This window comes from Medicago truncatula, chromosome 5, assembly GCF_003473485.1.
Source record: "Medicago truncatula cultivar Jemalong A17 chromosome 5, MtrunA17r5.0-ANR, whole genome shotgun sequence".
Classification (NCBI taxonomy): Eukaryota; Viridiplantae; Streptophyta; class Magnoliopsida; order Fabales; family Fabaceae; genus Medicago; species Medicago truncatula.
In genome coordinates, this window is record NC_053046.1 from 28,902,045 (window position 1) to 28,922,308 (window position 20,264).

The 20,264-nt window shown below is 33.0% G+C and overlaps 4 protein-coding genes and 1 long non-coding RNA gene across 6 annotated transcripts; 1 reads left to right on the forward strand and 4 right to left on the reverse strand.

Moving 5' to 3' along the window:
* Positions 1-512: 512 nt before the first annotated feature.
* On the reverse strand, positions 513-2,775 carry LOC11426010 (probable galactinol--sucrose galactosyltransferase 1). The gene is made up of 6 exons (XM_024785285.2): positions 2,731-2,775; positions 2,364-2,435; positions 1,967-2,044; positions 1,414-1,580; positions 1,102-1,319; positions 513-1,008 (listed from the first exon to the last, which is right to left on the reverse strand). Exons 1-6 carry the CDS (start codon positions 2,773-2,775, stop codon positions 884-886), a joined length of 705 nt encoding a protein of 234 aa, XP_024641053.2. The 3' UTR covers positions 513-883.
* Positions 2,776-3,655: 880 nt separating this feature from the next.
* On the reverse strand, positions 3,656-4,630 carry LOC120580503 (uncharacterized). The gene is made up of 5 exons (XR_005646225.1): positions 4,427-4,630; positions 4,263-4,346; positions 4,031-4,149; positions 3,892-3,939; positions 3,656-3,808 (listed from the first exon to the last, which is right to left on the reverse strand). It is a non-coding gene; the product is annotated as an uncharacterized lncRNA (long non-coding RNA).
* Positions 4,631-9,732: 5,102 nt separating this feature from the next.
* LOC11437121 (bet1-like protein At4g14600) lies at positions 9,733-12,124 on the reverse strand. Its single transcript, XM_003615190.3, has 4 exons — positions 11,885-12,124; positions 11,688-11,805; positions 10,437-10,493; positions 9,733-10,050 (listed from the first exon to the last, which is right to left on the reverse strand). The coding sequence occupies exons 1-4, from the start codon at positions 11,944-11,946 to the stop codon at positions 9,889-9,891; spliced, it is 399 nt and encodes a 132-aa protein (XP_003615238.1). The 5' UTR covers positions 11,947-12,124; the 3' UTR covers positions 9,733-9,888.
* A 2,577-nt stretch (positions 12,125-14,701) lies between these two features.
* LOC112422135 (uncharacterized) lies at positions 14,702-15,238 on the reverse strand. Its single transcript, XM_024784903.1, has 2 exons — positions 14,933-15,238; positions 14,702-14,884 (listed from the first exon to the last, which is right to left on the reverse strand). The coding sequence occupies exons 1-2, from the start codon at positions 15,236-15,238 to the stop codon at positions 14,702-14,704; spliced, it is 489 nt and encodes a 162-aa protein (XP_024640671.1).
* A 553-nt stretch (positions 15,239-15,791) lies between these two features.
* LOC11442314 (esterase AGAP003155) lies at positions 15,792-17,367 on the forward strand. 2 transcript variants are annotated; one of them, XM_003615192.4, is made up of 6 exons: positions 15,792-16,188; positions 16,312-16,410; positions 16,558-16,599; positions 16,704-16,833; positions 16,920-17,021; positions 17,170-17,367. In XM_003615192.4, exons 1-6 carry the CDS (start codon positions 15,970-15,972, stop codon positions 17,259-17,261), a joined length of 684 nt encoding a protein of 227 aa, XP_003615240.1. In that variant the 5' UTR covers positions 15,792-15,969; the 3' UTR covers positions 17,262-17,367. The 2 variants fall into 2 exon arrangements, with proteins under 2 accessions (XP_003615240.1, XP_024639126.1); XM_024783358.2 differs by having other exon boundaries at positions 16,106-16,264.
* The last annotated feature ends 2,897 nt before the right edge of the window (positions 17,368-20,264 follow it).

A 20,264-nucleotide genomic window follows, 5' to 3' on the forward strand; every position in this document is an offset into this window, starting at 1 on the left:
GTCATTTTATGCTATTAACGTATAAAAGAGAGATGTTATTTTTTCAAATTATCCTAATCAACTATGTATCTATGTATGTCATTTTACAATTTTTGTTTTTAGTGACTTTAAATTTTTATGTCATTTAGTAAAGGAAATAAAGCAAGAGATAAAGTGAACAAAATAACTACAAAACACAATTTAGGAAGCAAAATTAAGAAATATACATTGACAAAATTACTGCAAAACATTATTTACACACCTTTTTTTTTTTTTTTTTTTTAATTTGGTGAGTTGCCCGTGAGTTTTGAATTTATGAGACATTTGAAATTTTTTTCTTGAAAGAATTTACCATTTTGTGGTAGCATTGATTGGAGCAACCCAAATTAAAACTACCTGATGCAATTAATAGTTGTTGCTATTATCAATACGGTGAGAAATCTAGAGAGAGAAATGCTAGCAACACACATTTTAATAAATTTTTCAACACTTCCAACTTACAAGGCAGAGAGACAGAAATGAGTCATAGTGACTGATAGAAAAGATTGTGATATTCATTCATTTATTTCTAGTTATACATCAGAAGAACTGGAAAATACATATATTTCTTGCTACAACTCTACATAGACTCATCAAATTTCAATGACCAACCTAAAAGTATAAATCAATAGAAATGTTCTATTGATATAACTCTTTCTCTGGCACACTCAAATCAATAGTCACCAATCCTGATTCTTCCTCATAACTGAATTCCACCTCTTCTGAATCAACAGTAATCAACTTCGGCCGAGCTGATGAATAAGCACTGAAAAGGCCACAGCCAAGCACTTTCATGGAACATTTGCAGTTCCATTAAAACCAGAACTAAAGTCTTTGACAGCCCCTCCTGAATTGAACATTTTGATTAAACCAATAGGAGCACATTTGGCACCATTTGGTAATTACTATCGTAAAAAGTAAAAACTTCATATTCTCCGGATTTCATGGTAATTGGAATAGAAACATCCTTTGGAAGATAGACTACTTCACCTGCAAATAAACATCATAAATAAAGAAACAATTATGCAAAAGAAAAATTGGGGTAACCTTTATAGGAGTGTGATGTAAAGCCTTAAAACATACCACAAAGATGGGAAAATATGATGGCGTCTCCTGTCCATTTATCATCTGCCACTGTCGATAAATGGTCGATATCTTTAGCCCTAATGATGTCAGTGACTGTGCCTGGATTCTCGTCGTGGATAAGATTCTTCTTTCCAACTTTGCACCAACCAGCTCCTTGGCAATTGAATACCCCAACAACTCCAGAATAGTCATTCATGTTCCATATCTTTAGGAGACTGTAGTAACAAAATCCACGAGCAAAGAACAATTCGATATATCAATTTGTCAAGTAAGTAAAGTTAGGTAGCTAGATAATTATGGATTCTTTACCTCTTTCCATCTCTAGCAGGATCAGAAAATAAGCAATCCTTTGTTGGTCTTCCTAGAAGTTTAGCTCTTAATGTAGAACCGTCAGGAAGTACAAGCTTCTTCAAAAGATTGAAGTCGTGGTTTCCCGGCTTTGATGGACAAAATTTGAGGCTTTCAATAATTAAGCACTTGAAAAAATAAATGAATTTTAAAGGAATAGTGGAACCAAGCCATGCACATCATTATAATCAACAAGCGGTACATAAAATAATAAGGCAAAGGAATGAAGACAGGAGGTCAGGGAGAAACAGCAGCTTTTAAACACGGGCAAGGCGAAAAAAAGAGGGAAATAACAAACATTCTAGAGACTGGAACTATGCATTCTGTTAAAGAGCAAAAATTTGAATATCTTGTAGTAAAGAGAAAGAGGTTTTTTATTAACATCCAACATAAAATTTGGCAAGCACAACAGCCACAGACAGGTGCTTCTTTTCATTACTTAGAACAACAAGTCCAATAATAACATTAACTAGACTAAACTCTGCCACTACTGAACAACCTCTGATAAGCATACCTTTTTCTGATGATCCTCCAGGCCATACATTTCCAGAACAAATTCCAACTCCTGATTCTCCTCCTGTAACTTTTCAATCTGTAACAAAACACCTTAATGAGTTGTTTGAAATTATAGACAATCTTGAAGGCCTCTAAAATCACAATGCAGATAATGTTTGAGAAATATGGAAAGTATAGGAGCAGATACACATGCAAAACACAACAAAACAAAGGAAAAGAAAAACATTGCAATCAAATTCGTTTCAGTCCGAGACATGCTCTAAGATTTAGAAGGTAAAATATAAGTGACACTCAATTAAATTTAATCTCAAATGAGGAAAATGTATTTGTTGTACAAAAGAGGCGTTGAAGAACTAAATACATACAGATAAAGAAAAACACCAAGGTAGACTTACCAATGCTTTTGAAGACTTTATTTCCAAAACCTGTTCAGCACATTTGATTGTAAGGCTCTTGAGTTCGCTTGTCTGCTTCAAAACAAAGGAATCAATAAACCTTAATGCTTAAAAAGTATGTATGGTATTAATTCAAGGACATGATATTTGAAGTCATTCAATTCAAAGAGGTGTAAATCAACAAAAGGTATTCAAGTTTAGTAGGTAACTCTTCAAATTTAATTCAAGCCTTACAAAACCGGCTTGTAAGGTGATAAGTGATGACTGCCCACCAATTATAAATATGTTTTCAGACCCTATCTCATCCAACGTTAGACTCTCAAACACACCCGGGACTGGACATCTGTAGTAGTGCGACTAGAGTGACCCAATAGTGGGGGGCCAACAAATCTTGGATAGGCTCTGATACCATCTTAGAATTCGGGTCGAGCCTAACTTTACCCTTACAAAACCAGTTTGCGTCCCCCAATAGCTTCTTCCAATCGATAGCACACCTCACATGGATCGCATGAGACCTTACAAGATGGCGAAAACGAGGCCCGGGAAAAAGATTGTAAGAGTTGGAGAATGTGTTTTTTCATAGCAAAAAAAGAAATGTCACCTAAATCTAAATTTTTTAGGCATGGCCAATAGCAGAACAAAAAAAAAAATCCACCCTGTTAAAATCAAGGACAAAGTCCCACCAAACATGGCCAATAGCATAACAAGCGTAGTTATTTCCTTCCCTATAAATGTGTGAAAAAACTACAAAGGATATCTTTACAAATAAAAAGACAATTTTACAACCGACTTCTAATGGACAACGAGACAGCGTGAACATTTGTGAAGACATCAATGACCAAATTGGAATCATTTTCCAATCAAAGACTGTGCCAGCCCCTATGGTGAAAAATCTTCACCACCAGCATAGCTGCACAAAGTTCTGCGTAGTTCTACTTTGTCCACACTTACAAAACAATTATTGTGCCTGTGCCAGCCCCTATGGTGAAAAATCTTCATCACCAGCAAAGCTGCACAAAGCTCTACGTAGTTCTACTTTGTCCACACTTTAAGTCAACGCAAATATTGTGCCTTTTTCCAAACCACTAACATTTGAGTGAATCGTTTCATAAAAACTAACAACAAAAATTAAGACAGCTTATAAGACTTGCGCTTCCAACCTCTATACTATGTAAAAGTAACTATACTAGATCATCACAGACTCAAATTATTTAGATAAATTTCTGTACAAGACCAATCACAAAGTAGGTGAGAAAGAAAATGAAAGGGAAGTTTGTGTGAATAACCTTCCCACTCAATTTCGCTGAATGAATGTGCTTTCTCACGCAATGCTACAGCTTTAAGAGCTGCATCTTTCGATCGCTTCAACTGTGTTTCCATCATCCCCATTTCTTTAGATAAAGCTGAAGATATCACACGAAACTCAGCTTTGATATCATTTCTCCCTAAAACGTTTAATATTGTAAGAAATGAGGAGATCCAAACGTACACACTGCAAATCTAAATAGAGAAAAGGTGATATACAGACCAGTATCCTCTTTGGCCTCTTCCACTTTGCGACGTTAACCCTGCCAGCCTAAAATTGCATTTAAAAGAATATGTAAAAGGAGAAGCAACCAAAAAAAATAAATTAATTATCAAAGAAGAAAGAAGAAATCACTGTTAACCTGCAGAGACACTGTTAATGATTTATATCTATCCAATTCAGCGATCCAATGTTGAAGTTGATCATTTTCCATAGAGTATACTCGGGAAGTGTGTACATATTATCATCATTTAGTTCATTCTGGAAATAAACATACATGAAAAGATACTTTTACATGGAACCCTAGAGTAAATGCATCTCATTTACTCAAGAAATAATGACAAAATCATTGCAGATAGCTCAAATTTACAAACCTGAAGTTCTTGGAATTGCTTTGTTAATATTTGATTTCCTTCCCGTGCATCTTGAAGCTCAGAAAGACGATCAGAATTCACTATCTATGACATCAGCCAAGCATATATCTCAGACAGAATCGACAAATGAATGACAGAAGGAAAGAAATCGCAAAAAATAAAACCTTGGCTTCCTCAATTGAATTCTTCAACACAGACAAAACCATGGCTCTCTCTGCAGGCTTCTCAGCAGACAAGCTTCCATTCATAGCATCAGCATTGGAGGAATTCATTCCCATAGCTGCATCCTTTTGCATTTTCAGCCTGACTAGTTTTCTTCTACTCTCTTCAAGTTCAGCCACGATCTCTCCAAGCTCTCCTTTAATTATTAAAAAAATAAACTCTCAAGAGACAATTATTTTAAAGCCTTCGGCCAAATTTATAAGAGCCAATAAGATCTCTAGAATCATAGAAAAATATATCTGCATAAATATCAGGTTGTTACTTCTGGTCATATCTATTCCGATGTTTTATAAACTGGAGGGGATGTTGAACCGGCAAGACCTCCAGGGCATTGGTTCACTTGGTTCAATCGGTTTAACCATGGTTGAATCACATGACAAAGAAAAAAATAAACAAGAAAGTATTGAAATAAATAAATGAAGTGCATAAAAAAATGTAAACAAAAAGTTTGGTTCAACCAATCATGGTTCAACCAGAGTGCAATGTAACCGAGATCAAACTAACCTGCAAATTATTTGGTTCTCAAATCAATCGATCGAACCGGCCAGTTCGGTCTAATTGTTAAAATACTGCTTTTCCTAACTAACCAGACTAATTTTACTCCCTGTAACTCATGATAATTTATTTAATTACTGAAAAATTCAGTACCATAATCTCTCCATGTCTTCGCAGGTTAATGATTATTTTTCCTTCTTTTATAATTGATATTTTATTGCTTGCTTCTCCTTTTACATACACTCTTTTTAAGTACAATTTTAGGCTGGCAGGGCTAACATCTCAAAATGGGAGAAGGAACTGAATTTGAAATTGGAGTCTGCTGATAATGCAAGGCGTATCCTTGACAATTCTGACTATGACCGATGGCCTCGAGCTTCAGTTGCAGAAATGTATTATTAAAAAGGAATAACGGCCAAACAAGATGCTAGTCTGCATATCACATTTTTTGTATTTAGATGTCTAGTGTGTATGTTTGAATCTTCTAGTTTCTTACCATATTGCATGTTTCAGGGAGAGAAGATATCAACTTGAGTTATGTGTGATGATCTTAGCTTTATCTAAAAAAATCGGGGATGATGGAAGAGCAGTTGAAGTGATAGAAGGATGCAGCTCTTGAAGTTGTATCATAGCATGAGTTACATAAGTTCAAGATAATTTTTAGATACACCATTCCAAATACTAAGACCAAATTGCGCATGACCCATTAAGTTCCACCTCGATCACCAATTTTGTTGGGGCTTCCTCTGTTTTTGTCGCTTCATCTGGTTCTCATTTTGTTTCTTGATTTTCCAGCACCTTCTCCAGTGGGCAGTGGCCAATCTGGTTCTAGTTTTGTTTCTCTATTTTCCTACATCTAATCCAAAGAAATCAGGCGATTCTACTATCTTTTCCCAAGAACAAGACCCCTCACTACCAATCCTAAGCCTCTCCCTCTAAATCTTCCATGTACTGCCTTTGTTTATGGCAGTGGTTAAAACTTTCATGATGTTTGTGTATTTATCTTTTCCTCCTTAAGATCAATCACATGCTTCTTCAACAATATAAGCAACATTTGCTTAAGCTCTTCCATATAGTTAACTATCTTCTTCATCTTTAACATGCTGAAATAAAGGAGACGAGCCCCTAACCGCACATTTCATTTTCTAAGAACACCATCAAATTCTCTATTTCTTCCTTGACAAGAGGCCAGGTTGGTTGGATAATTTTTTTTTACGAGCCAGAGATTGGAATTGAAGAATATGATGAATGATAGAAAGGAACATAAATGACTTTTATTACTAATAGAAATCTGAACATAAATCAGATAATCCTGCTCCAAGGGCTTCCCCTTCTACACAAATATCAAATTCCTTGACTGAACCTTTCCATCTTTATTTACCCTATTTATCTAATTGATATGCCCTCCAATTAACCAACTTCTCTAACTGTTCCTACTTCCTAATTGTCCCTTTTCTTTTCATTCAAACATGGAGAAAAAAGAGATAATAAATGCTCTAAAATATAAGTAAATATGGAAATCGATACGCAGAGACCACCTTTGTCTTAAGATACGAAAATATTAATTTCATGAGATATTTCCATATTATTCTAACATTAACCAATCATCAAAATAACAAGAAATGAACAATGTGGCGGCGACACTTCTGCATCCGGAGATATCCCAACGTAATTTTATGATAAACCCCATTTTGATACTCAAAGATTTTCATAAAATTCAATATGGCCCTCAAGATTATTATATAAATTTCGTCCACTGATATTTTAACAAAAAATTACTGCTTACTGGAGCATGATAATAAACTATAACCTGATCCCAATGTTGGTTGATTGCAATTAATATGACATCGTATGAATTTTGTATTTCTTTTAATTCTCTAGTTTTTTCTTCAAGATCCTGTATAGATTGTTTCTGGACTTCTGTCTGCTGAACAAGGTGCTGATTCTAGCACCTGCATCAGCCTGGAAGGAACATCACCAGTTATGCAAGAAAAACATATAAACAAATCATCCTTAGAAAATGACTTGATGACAACCAAACAAAGATAAAGTTTTAATGCATTTCAAAGCCGGTAAAACCCTTCCTCATACTTTTCTTTTTATGTTTCAAAAACAAATACACCAGTTTTTAAAATGAAATGAAAAAACACCCCTTTCAAAAATATTAAGCACACAACAAGTAGCTTCACATGACATTAAATGCATCCTTTCTACTCTTCACAACCCCAGGGTCCATTTGGATTGACTTATTTGAACTTATGTACTAGAATAAACACTTGCAAAAACCATTTTACAAACACGGCTATGCACAAAAAGTTTACAGATTATTCTCTTAAGCTCTCCAGAATATCTTATAAAAACAAATTATAGTTTATTATATGAAAGTTAGTTTGACTTATATAATAACTATTTATACTATAAGCGCTTAATTAAGCTGTTTATCCAAACAAAACCCTTGTTTTAAAAAATCCAAGTTTTCAGCTTATTTTCATAAGCTCTCCAGAATATCTTATTAAAACAACTAGTAGTTTACCACACTTTAAAGTTCACTGTAATTTATAATCCTGCATAATCTTACCACACCTTGTTGTGATAGTTTATGATATGAACTATGGTGTCGAAATTGTAGCTGCTACATTAGTTGAGTTAGTCTTCATGTGGCAGGCTAAATAAGAATATAGGTATTGCACTTTAATTGGTTTATCAAGGTTGAGGGCCAATGAAATAGGCATAGTTGGATTCAATTAGGATTATGGTTATAGTTGAATGCCTATATTTTCGCATAATCATGTGTGTATGTTATGTGATAATGTGAACTGAAGTTTGATTTTTATGAATAAATCAGGTGTATAAGGGGTTGATGTGGGCCTTACTTATTCTGGATTAAGATAGTGCATAGTCTTTTTATTATTGGAATCGACGCTGTTTGATTGTAAGGGCCTCATTGTAATCACAAAGACGGTTCATGTTGCTTTTTATTGTGAATGAAAACCACTTATCATGTTGCAAAACAAAAAAATTCAACCTAATGGAACTGATGGAGAGACATCTAAAACTGAAATTAATTATTGTCAAAGTCTGGTAAAGTAAAGCACTAAGCTTTCTTAGTTGTATATATGTGTTCAAAACTAATTTATTGAACATCTATTTGGTAAGTATTGCTCAAAATAAGCTCGATTTAGTGATATGATTCTGCTTGTTGGACTGGTTTTCAGGAACGAGAGTTGTAAATTGTGCTTGGATGGGACTGGATTCTATGAACGAGAGTTGTTTGTTGTTACAAGTTGCAAACAAGGGTAGGATTATTTTCTGGTAGCATTGCAAATCGAAGGTCAATGAACCGAATGGATGATACCAAGAAGAGAAATTATTGGTTACTTTTGAAAAAATAACTAGCTAATTGCATGATGCTCAAATCACAGAGTAATAACCCCTCAAAAATAAAATCACAGAGTAATAGATTAATTTATCATTGGTTGATTGTCTGAAAAAAAAAAAAGGGGGGTTAGACAAGAATTTGAATCGTTCAAGAGTTACATTATGCCGCAGGAGAAGCAGGTTGCACTAGGAAGTTCTTTCTATTAGAAATTATATGAAGAGTGTGAATCAGTTTCGTTTAGGCAGCAAAGTTCAAATGCTTCTGCAATTTATTTATTTGGACAGATATAGAGATTATGAATATGTGGATATGATATGGTATATATAGGCCAAAGTTTTAACATATGATATTAAACTTCACATAAGAATAAATCTCTGATCAAGAAAATCTTTGTAACAGACAAATATAACCATAGGTCAACAACTTGGAAATTTTAATTAACCACGATGATCTCTTCTTATGTCTTTAATTTGTCAAAATCACCAAGCTATTGGTAATATTTACAGACAAGACAACCTTAGTCAGCCCAGGTCAAGACCTGACAAAAAATCTGATGAGATATTCTTTTTAAATAAAAAAAAATGTAGCTCAATCAAACTATATTCAAAACCATATACAGATTTTGGTCACTCCAAATCATATCAAGAGTGGGCAAGAAAAGTTACAATAAGAAATTGCATATATGTAATTGATTCAAATGAGTAAAGTACAGGGCATTTGAGCAACAATCGCTACTAATTGTTATCAACACATGCAACAACACACCACAAAGATGATAGCACACAATTATAGAACCAGTAATAGCACAAACACAATATAAAAAAGGAACACAAATGAGTGAAAGAAACAAAGGGCCGTCAAAATCAATGCCCAAGTAACACTTGTTCACCATGTAGTTCACAGAGCAGAAGAAATGAGTGAAAGGAACTAAGGGTCTTCATTCACACACGTGATGGTCCTTAATTTGATGCATGGTCTAATTTCTTTTCCCAATTTGCTATTGAAACCAATGACGAGGATCATCCTCGACATTACATTCTTTTATGTTGTATAAACATACACAATAGCAATATGTTCTGCTTCTTCAAAAACCACATTGTGGCAACGATTCAATCTCGTTTGACTGCGAACACTTTTTCAGGCGCATAAATTCTCAGTTGGTAACCTTTGGGGTGATTTATTCAGTAATTCAAATTCTATACCTAAGGCATGTTTATTCTCAGTTCTTATCCACAACACTTAACATTATTTTATTGAGAGGTATACAGTTAGTAAACTATACAACCTTCTTTCAAATAGAATACCTACTTTAACTATGCCATATATTCTTTCTTCTTATCTTTTTTTTGCTGATAAACTATACCATATACTCAATAACTATAATTCAAAAGTCGGATATATTTTGAAACCTACAAAAGATTTCAGAGTTCTCTCTTTACAACAAAGTTACAAAATCATGTCATATGAGTCATCAAAAGAGACCTTAAGTAAAATCTTACAACCAGGGAGCTGTCTTTAAATTCTTAAGTCTCATTTTCTAGACATTTTAGACCAAAAGTAAACTACAAAGAAACAAATTAAAGCAAAACAAATAACATGAACAATATGGTTCGAACCACTTTGGATGATGCTCTTGTTCAATCTTCTTAGATTATTCTTCACTCCAGCTTGAGCCTTTATCATTGTCATTTGCTGTATTAAAATAGAAAACTTAAAATGTTAATGAGACGGTTGGGACATTTACCTACTAAAGAGTACATAAATTGATCAATTACTAGGACTCAATATTCGATAAAAAGCAATTATACTCTATCTTTTTAAATGAAAAAAGTTCAAAATATAACAACAGCATGTATGACGCGGTTTTCCTTTCCTTCAAACTCTTAAGACCCGTAACATAATAGTAAGTTGACCCTAATTGTCTAATAAAAAAATGATTCCTTCCACAAGATTCAGCTTTCAAAATCTAAGGCCATCAACATTTCAAGAGTAAAACTATTTTGCCTAAATATGGCAACAACTTGAGTTTGAGCCAACAAACAAAATCTAAACAAGAGATTCTCTAAGAAATTATGTACCAGCTGTTCCAGAAAATCTTTCTGATACTTCATTTCTGTCCCTATCTCCTCAGCAACCTGTACCAGAAATATTTGAGACAACAAAGGAAACCAAAAAGAAAAAGAAAAAAGAATGAGGAAATAAATTTAGATACAATATAATTTCATCAAGGTGGTTTCAATAACAGGAATTGTTAATTTCTCTGTTATTGGGCGACCCACATTTGTACACTCTTCCAATGTCAACTCAATTCCTATGCGAGAAGCGGTGTCCAGATATCTCGCGTTAACTAGAGATATGAACAAATCAATCCTTAAAAGGCTTGGTCAATTCTTACCTTGTAACTAACTTTAGGGTTTAAGTTAGGCCTAACCAAATTCTAAAAGGAATAACTAACATAACATAATTTAACAAGTCAAGCTATGAACATTCAAGAATCCATAATTCGCAATTGAAAATTTAACTTAACTTTCCATAAGTTATCATGCAATATATGTTGCAATTATAAGTAATTCTACTAAATATTATTTTCTGGAATGGGGAAAGAAAAAAAGCCAGGTAGCATATATAGTAGTATATACATAGTACAACAAACATATTCATATCGTTCTCTTTATTGACAATTTACTTGGAGACAAGAGCATGCACATATTTCTTCTCCAGTAAGTAACTTAAAAATTGTAGATAGTTATATCCCATTATGAGTTCCAACTTCCAAGCATTAAGATTCTGCCCATTTCATTACTTAGAACAGGAAAAAAAAGGTATGATATACAAAGCTGGTGCACGAGCAAAATGCAAGGAAATGACAATATGATACAGTACCACAGAAAACTTTTTAAAGTTTGTCGGTACAATATGTTATCACCTATACTTACAAGTTGATAACGAACAAAATGAACAAATAATCCTAAAATAAGAGTGATATCTATTAGCTATAACTCATAGTTGAGTGAATTTATGTAGATATCTAATTGAACCTTAATGAGTAATGGTTTTCATCAATCAAGGTTATCTTATGCAAAACCCTTTGGGTTTGCCTGGTGGTGTTGGTTTGGACGAGCTCCTCTCAAGGTCTCAGGTTCAATTTTCCAGTGCCAATTTGGACGTGCTAGTTCATACATAGTTTTGCTCTGGCTTTAAATAGGCCCCACAAGTGGTCAGTGGGATTGAACCCTCAGATTACACGGTCTTTGGACCGGATATCAAATTTAATAACAAGTAGAAAGTGAAAAGGGGTTAAAAAAACATTAAAAATGGAGAAAACGTACATTTTTCAACCTTCTGACTTGGGTATGAAGACCAGTGAGTTCATCATCCAAGTCCATGGGATCAATACGCAATTGGATCTCATCGGAGGCCGCACCGGGTCGGGTACTAAGTCCATCGCTACAATCAATTCCAACACATACAATTCAATAATCAATATATATAAACGATGAATTGAAATTCGGAGGAAGAGAGTTACCTTGATCGGAAAGGGACAGCGCCGCCGTAAGAAGAAGCAGCTCTATGGGAATTGGCGGCCATAATTGGAAGAAATGAAACCCTAACTGTGTCGAATTGAAAATGGATTATTAGTTTGATTTATGAATCGTACACGCAAGCTTGTTCGTTGTCGACCAAATTGACTTGTTGGTTAATCAATCAATGACAAACAATTTGGAGGGAGAAAGAAACAAAGTTTTATACCGTGTACAAAATGTTGGGTACAATTTTTTCTTCCCTAAAATATGATTTTGGTCCTTGCAAATATAGCGAGTTTGGGTTTTGTTCCCGGTAAAAAAAAAAAATTGAAATCCATCCCTGCAAAATTTTTTGTTTTTTAAAATAGTCCCTGGATCCACTTTTTTACTGATTTGACCCATTTTTACATATGTGGCAGGTGCTGACAGGACTATCATGTACATGTGGCACACATGTGGCATTTTACATTATTTTAAATATTTAAAAATCATTTTAATTCATGAAAAAATAGATTTTATAAATAAAAAAATATTTAAATTTCAATTAAAATAAACATGCTTCTGAGATTCAAATTCAGTTTTCAGATTTCTTCTTCTTCATCAACTCCCCTTTATCTTTTTCTTCCTCATTCTTCATCCAAACTAATGAAACGTCTTGAGCTACAACACACCTACGAGATTCTCTCCGATTCATAAACCACCTACGAGATTCCAACCAATCCCAAATCCTCATCTCCGATTCTGTTGTTGTTGTGTTTGTTTGAAAGAAAACTTGGTGTGGAGAGGAAGAAGCTTCTCAGCTCTACATTCTTCTTTTTCTTTTTTGGTTCTATTTCTTAGCTCAATTGTTGTTGTTGCTCTTGTAGATCCAAGAGACACTGGCTGAGCAAATTTCTTGTTGTTGTTATTGCTTCTCTATGTGTGGATTTACCAAAAATGAATTTATGTGATTTGACATGAAGCTATGTTTTGTGGAAGAATTTACGAATTTTTCATAAAAATGAAATTATGGGTTTAGAGATGAAATTAACGATGAATTTATGGATTTAGGGATGAACTTGGCTTTGAATTTCCAGCCTTTTTCTGCAGTTTTTTTTTAATTAATTAAAATTAATTGTTTTTTTAAATTCCAAAAATATATTATTTGATTTTTTTTAAATGTTTTTAAAATATGATATATGACATAATTGCCATGTGGATGACACGTGGTCAACTTTACATCGTCAGCATCTGCCACATATGCGAAAATGCGCCAAATCATCAGTAAAGTGGGCTTAGGGACTATTTTAAAAAACAAAAAATTTTGCAGGGATGGATTTCAATTTTTTTTTTTACCAGGGATCAAAACCCAAACTCGCTATATTTGCAGGGACCAAAATCATATTTTAGCCTTTTTTCTTTGGACCGTGAAAAACATTTAACTGTAATAAATTATTTGTTTAAGCTTTTTTCTGTATAATTCTTCTTTAAGTTAATTAATTGTAATAAGTTAATCATTTAAATATTTAAGGGTTAAATATGTTTTTTGTTCCTATAAATACAAATTTTTTGTTTTAGTCCCTCCAAAAAAAATTCCAACTCTTGGTCCCTATAAAATTTACAATTAATCTTTCAAAAAAAAATTACAATCAATACTTTTGGTCCCTATTTTTAACTAAAATTTTGTACTTTTAATGAAATTGTGCATAAATGTGTAGAATATTGTAAAATCTCTCAAAAAAAAAAATAATTTTGTTCAAAGGAAGTAATTGTAAGGAATTAGGGGTGTTCAAAACCAAACAAATCCAATAGAAAAACCGCAAACCCAACCAACCCAAACCGAAACCGTAAAAAATCGCATTTGGTTTGGATGTATGTGGTTTTCATTTTCCAACCGAACCAAACCAAACCAAACCGCAAGATAAGAAAAACACTAGACAAAACATTCAGAGAAACTCAATGGAAAATTTTATAAGTGACATATTTTTTCTCTTATTAAGTTTCTTCTTTGCTTTTTTCAAAAATGTATTTATGTGCTACTTGAACTTTTAGAGAATAATAAAATCTTAATCTTTTACATTTCTTACATAATAGAATTATTTGGTTTATGTTGTTTGGTGGAAATGAAATTGTAATGTGGAATGATTAAAAACATTGTCGAAAACATTGCTGGAAATATGTCGTGTTTTACTTTTTTAACTCAATTTTAATGTTGGAAACAAAAAATTGTATTGTCTCGAAAAAACCGCACCAACCGATCCAACCCAAACCGCATTGGTTTGGTTTGGTTTGGTTCGGATTTTATTTTAAAAGACAACCGAACCAAACCAAACCGCATGCTTTTTTACCTTGCGGTTCGGATGACTTTTAACCTCAAAACCGAACCAAACCGCACCGCAAACACCCCTACAAGGAATGTTGTTTACCACTAAAGACAGCTATTATCTTTCTTTTGTTGTAAAATAGCCTAATAACTAAAAGTTTACTTTTAAGCCGATTCATGATTTAAACTTCGACCTTTACATATCCAACACAATTTTCCTACCGATTAAAATACGCTCATGTTAACTACTTAGTTGGTTTATTTCTCTATTATATCGGTTCTCACCAAATGATCGATGTTAGATACGTAACTTTAAAAGTCTGCTTAAAAAAATAATCTTATATAGTTTATTACTTTGCCTATTGAAAAAAAAAAAAAAATCAATCGCAAAATAATGATTTCCTTATTTTTAACGTGCATGTAGATAAGACCAGCTCTAGTTTCATGGTCGATTTTTTATTTTTTACAAATGGAAAAAAAAAAAAAAAAAAAAAAAAAGGAAAAAGGAAAACAACAACTATCTAGAAAAAGAAATCCTACTTGCATCAGCTAATAGGAGGATGATGATTCCATCTGGCGGTGCAGCAAAGGATTGATACGCCTCAGAAGAACTAGCCCCAAGCTTTACAAGGTAATATGCACATGCATTACCTTTTCTTAGAGTATGAACTACTTTCACTCGCCAATCTCGAGAGAAACGCTATTGAATATTGAGAAAAATCACAACATAGTGATGCTAATCGTTAACCGATTCCTTAATCAATTTGATTGCCGATTTAGAATCTGAATAACACAACAGGTCTAACAAGCCAAATTCCCAAGCTATTCTCAATCCATGATATATTGCCAATAGTTCTACATGCAAGATATTCGAAAAACCAATGTTCCCAGCAAAGCAACAATACCAAACACCATCATCCTTACGATGCAAACCCCCAAATCCTGAAATGCCGTGATTACCGAGACTACTTCCATCAACATTCAAAATCATGCCATCCGCATTGTGCGCATTCCACTCGGTCGACCTCGTGACAATTTGATAGCAACTAGGCATAATTAAATGTGGTGAGCCTTAGAGTGAAAGAGGACATCAATTCATTCGCAAAACACTAGTTATTCCTCACATGCCACAACCAGCAACAAACAACCGTTAACAAAAATATATATATACTAGTCATTCCTTGTCAAAGCCAAGCATATAAATGATTGATCGGTTTAGAAATAAGTTTAAGATACTAATCATAACATTTATTTTAGTAAACATCATCTTTCATAAAAGTATGTGAATCTCACAAATAATGGTCATTTCTCTATTTTTGTTTTGTTTTGAACATTGCGTTTTTGAAAATTCAAATTTTAAATTTATTCAAAAAAATATAAATATGTTCAGCATTTTTTTAACATGTCAAAAATTATGATTTAAATTTTTTTAGCTGGGAGTGGGGGGTCCACTAAAATTGTGTCATTATTTTAATTTAATGAAAAAATAGACATTAACTAACCACACATACATGGAAGCATCGTAAGGCATCGCATCGCACACGAAATGGACTCAGAGAATCCGGTCCACACTCATTAAATAATTCAATTCAATGCTTAGACTTTTTTATTTTGGTAGCGTTTTCAATGCTTAGACTTAACATAAGCATCGACGTCAATAAAAAGAAAAACAAAATAAAAACCCTGAATCCTATAAATTGGATTCAATTCATTGCCTCCACAATTTTGAAACCCTCTTTGTAAGCACCGTCCATAATTCCTATTTTATTTAATAGAAGAAGAGTGATGGAAAACGAAGAGAAGGGAAGAAAACCAAGAATTTTGTGTCTTCATGGATTTCGAACAAGTGGAGAGATCATGAAAAAACAGATACATAAGTGGCCACAAAATGTTCTTGACAAACTCGATCTTGTTTTTGTCGATGCTCCTTTTCCTTGTAATGGCAAATCTGATGTTGAAGGAATTTTCGACCCTCCTTATTATGAGTGGTTCCAGTTCAACAAGGTTATTATTATTATTTTTTATTTTTTTATTCTTTCATAATTTGGGTATATACGTAGGTTTTATCTATTGTTTGTTTGTCTCTGTTAACATGTTTTTGTGGTACAACAACAACAATAACAACAGGAATTTACAGAGTACACAAACTTTGATGAGTGTTTGCAATATATTGAGGATTACATGATCAAACATGGACCGTTTGATGGTCTTCTTGGATTCTCACAGGTTCGTTCATTAGCTTCCTAATTCATTTTTTTAATTTAATCTAATTGCTTAAAAACTGATGTTGAAATTGCACATCTAAACTTTTATGTTTGATTAGATTTATAATTGGATCTGAATCTGATGAAGTGTTTGAATTTGACAAAATAGGGGGCGATATTATCAGGCGGACTGCCAGGTCTTCAGGAGAAGGTATGTAAAAAACTGACTTTTAATTCATCTGTCGTTAGTCCACGTTGCTTTGCTTCAAATTGGTGCATTTATATTTTAAGTTGTGTAAATTTTTATATGTGTAGGGTGTGGCACTCACGAAAGTTCCCAAAGTGAAATTCCTTATAATAATAGGAGGGGCAAAGTTCAGGGCACCTTCAGTGGTAGAGAAAGCATATTCTTCTCAAATTGGTTGCCCTTCTCTTCATTTTCTAGGTACATCATCTGCCTCTCCTTTCAATTTGGGATTTTAAATATATTTTAAAAACTAATTGTGAAAAAGAAATTTGTGCTTATTGCAGGGGAGCATGATTTTTTGAAGGAATATGGAAAAGAACTAATAGATTCTTGTGTTGAACCTGTGGTAATTCATCACCCAAAAGGACACACAGTACCAAGATTAGGTGTGCTACTAATCTTCTCTATTTATCTTGTTTATATGTTTCTAATGAGCGGTCTTCTAACATATTTTTTTTTATATGTACTAAATAGTTTAATCATTTCTCCCAAAAAATGGTTGTGTAATTAATAGTTTTCTCCTTTATTTTTCAGATGATAAGAGCTTGAACACCATGATGAGTTTCATAGAGAGAATTCAAAATGATATATCTGAAAACAAAGAGGAGGTTCAGTCGATGAGCTAATACTTCTTTTAGGATTATGTACCTGTTTTTATCTTTGACACCATCAATTATAGAAAACGTTTTTCCGAATATATATTTTTGAAGAGGATCCACACATCTTTTTATATTTTCCTATTTTTTTTAAAAAATAATATTATTCAATATTATTATTTGTGGTCCAAAGCTAACATGGATTCAGGCTCGGTCTAAAGATTAGACACATGTATGTTATTAATTTATCTCATTGATATGTAGTTGTATCCTTACATATTCCCTATATAAAATGAATTTTACATAACCACCCATATGGTTAAGTTTATCATTTTCAAAAAATTTAAACACATTCACAAATTAACCACAATGCAGTCACTCATGTACAATCATGTCATCTAAGGATAGAAAGCAAGAAGAATCACATAGAATTAATCTGGAAAACATCTTAGCTCTCAAATTCGCTGTCTTCTGTAGTTCATGATAACGGCACCCCTCCCATACTCTATGCATGCATTTACGGTTTGAATTTTTTACATTTGGGTATTGTGTTTTTAGTAAATTTTATTTCAAATTAAGAAAATAGATGGTTAAACAAAATTCCTTATTCGATACTGATTGGCATCACATCACACACGAATTGCACTATAAGAGAATGGAATGACTTAGGTGGCTCACTCATTATCGAATTAAATTCATTGAATCCTGCATTTACATCAGAGATTAAATTGATAACGGAAGTGTACATTCAGAGACTACTATGTCTTTAATACTAAGTTAGTAAAGAAGTTAAAGACTAAAGTGACCATTTACTCTAAAATCTTGAAAAGCGAAAACTAGATTGAACAACACTTGTGATTGGTGATATGCATACATGCGAACATACGTCAAAATTTAATTTTGGAGCAATTCTTGACTCTATACGATGAATGACGTCAACAACCATTGACCCATTACCAAAACTTCTAAAGAAAATTAAAAAAAATTACGTCTCCCATTTTATTTTATTTTTACAAAAACAAAACAATATTCATTCATTCAAATCGATAGAGTCATTCAACATCGATAAAAATGAAAAAAAATGAAGCTACGAACAAACTCAAACATCCAACTTAATAGCATATAAAGACATAATGCCTACAACTTAATAGCATCCGCATATGCAACGTTGATGCCCAAATCTTTGATTGAATAATCGATCTTTCAATATAAAATAAATGAACACCGCAACAAGACGGGAAATCAAACAACGTCGCACAAGTAGAAGAACAACATACCACCACACTCATATGACGAAATCACAAAGAAAAAATCTAGATCTATGTGAATATCACTTATTTACATTGAAATAGAGAGAAAAGGATGAAGAAGAGGCGATTTCAGGTCAAAAGGTACAATAGGCATATGACCTTTAACAATGATATTTGCACAATCATTTTGACACAGTTTTCAATCTTATATTCACATTGTATTCTTATTCTCTCTCATCCTCTCTCCCTCTCTCTCTCTCTATATATATAGAGGAATGCTAGAACACACCCACTCAATTTTGTGAAGGTGTGTTTTAGCATGATGCACCTTTATGAAATGGAAAAAAAAAACCACTTTTCCTTTTTAAAAGCTGTTTTAAGTAGGGCCAGTTTTGTAATTTGATATTAATTTATTTATTTTTTTAAATCAAAATTGTCCAGATGTTTTCCTCTTCCACACGCCTGTGTTCTCACGGAAATGCATATCCAGCTTCTTCTTCATGGCATCATTTTTTTTTTAAATGATAGTATGTTATGTATAAATCATAGGAAACTTCTTCTTCATTATAATTTGCCAACATCAAATTTGGCTCAAAAACAATATGATATGATATTGTTAACATTAGTATTGTGTCCATCGTGTTGTTAATTAAATGCAAGGGAATGTTCATTCTAAAGAGTTAGCAATGAAATCGATCTCAAAACCCATCTTCTTGTTCATCGTGGTCTGATTGATTTCATTATCTTTATGTTTTTGGATTTGCTTGATTTATTAGTTTGTTGATCAACTTTTGATAATATCTTTGTTTTGGATGACAAAAAAAAGAAGCATAAAAGAGAGTGAAGATTGATCTTGCTTGCAGGTTTCCTAGAGCAAGAACAAGAAGGAAACGGGAAAAGAGAGTGAAGAATAGTGGTTAAGAGACTTAGGGAAGAGAGTTTGGTGGACCCAAGAATAGGAATTTAGAAATAAAAAATAAACATTTGATTGTCAATTACAATTGTGTCCCTTAATTTTGTCTTTTTCTAAAATAAACCAAAGGGTCTTTTCGTCTAAATGAAAAAGGTGGATCATGCTAAAGCACACCTTCACAAAAGTGAGTGGGTGTGTTGTAGCATTTCCCATATATATATATATATATATATATATATATATATATATATTGTTTTTTATCAATAAAAAAGAGAACAATAAGATTGTTATAACGGTTGTCACAAAATTATTTTACAAATATCATTACTCAGACAATTGTGGTACATGGTAGTTTATAGTATTTGTATTTACAATTGTGGTGGATTAGTGGTTTTATTGATGTATTTATATTTATATTTGTGGACCGTTAAAATTGCTGTAAACACCCTAACTTGGGAATAAAGTTATAATTTTGATTGTTTAAACAGATTCCCTCCAGGCGTCGCACGGGTGTGAAAAACTAGTGTGTGTAAACAATCTATGCATAATAGGGATAACAACAACAAAATACTTTCGCAATGACTTTGAAGAATTTTTTGTTGACAAGCTTATAGACTAATTTAGTGGTATATATTTAGATAATTTTATAAATTACGTCGATCAATCTCCAAAATCAGTCACTACAAAATTTATAGAATTGGTCACTAAAATGCACTAAATTGGTTTCTAACTACACGTTTGTGAATAATGGTTTACCACTATATCACTTCAAGAAACAAGGTACGTATATCGACCATCAACTAACCACTATAAGCTAGACTATTAGCCATTCATTTTTTTAAAATCTCCAAGTTTGAATAGGAACAAAAA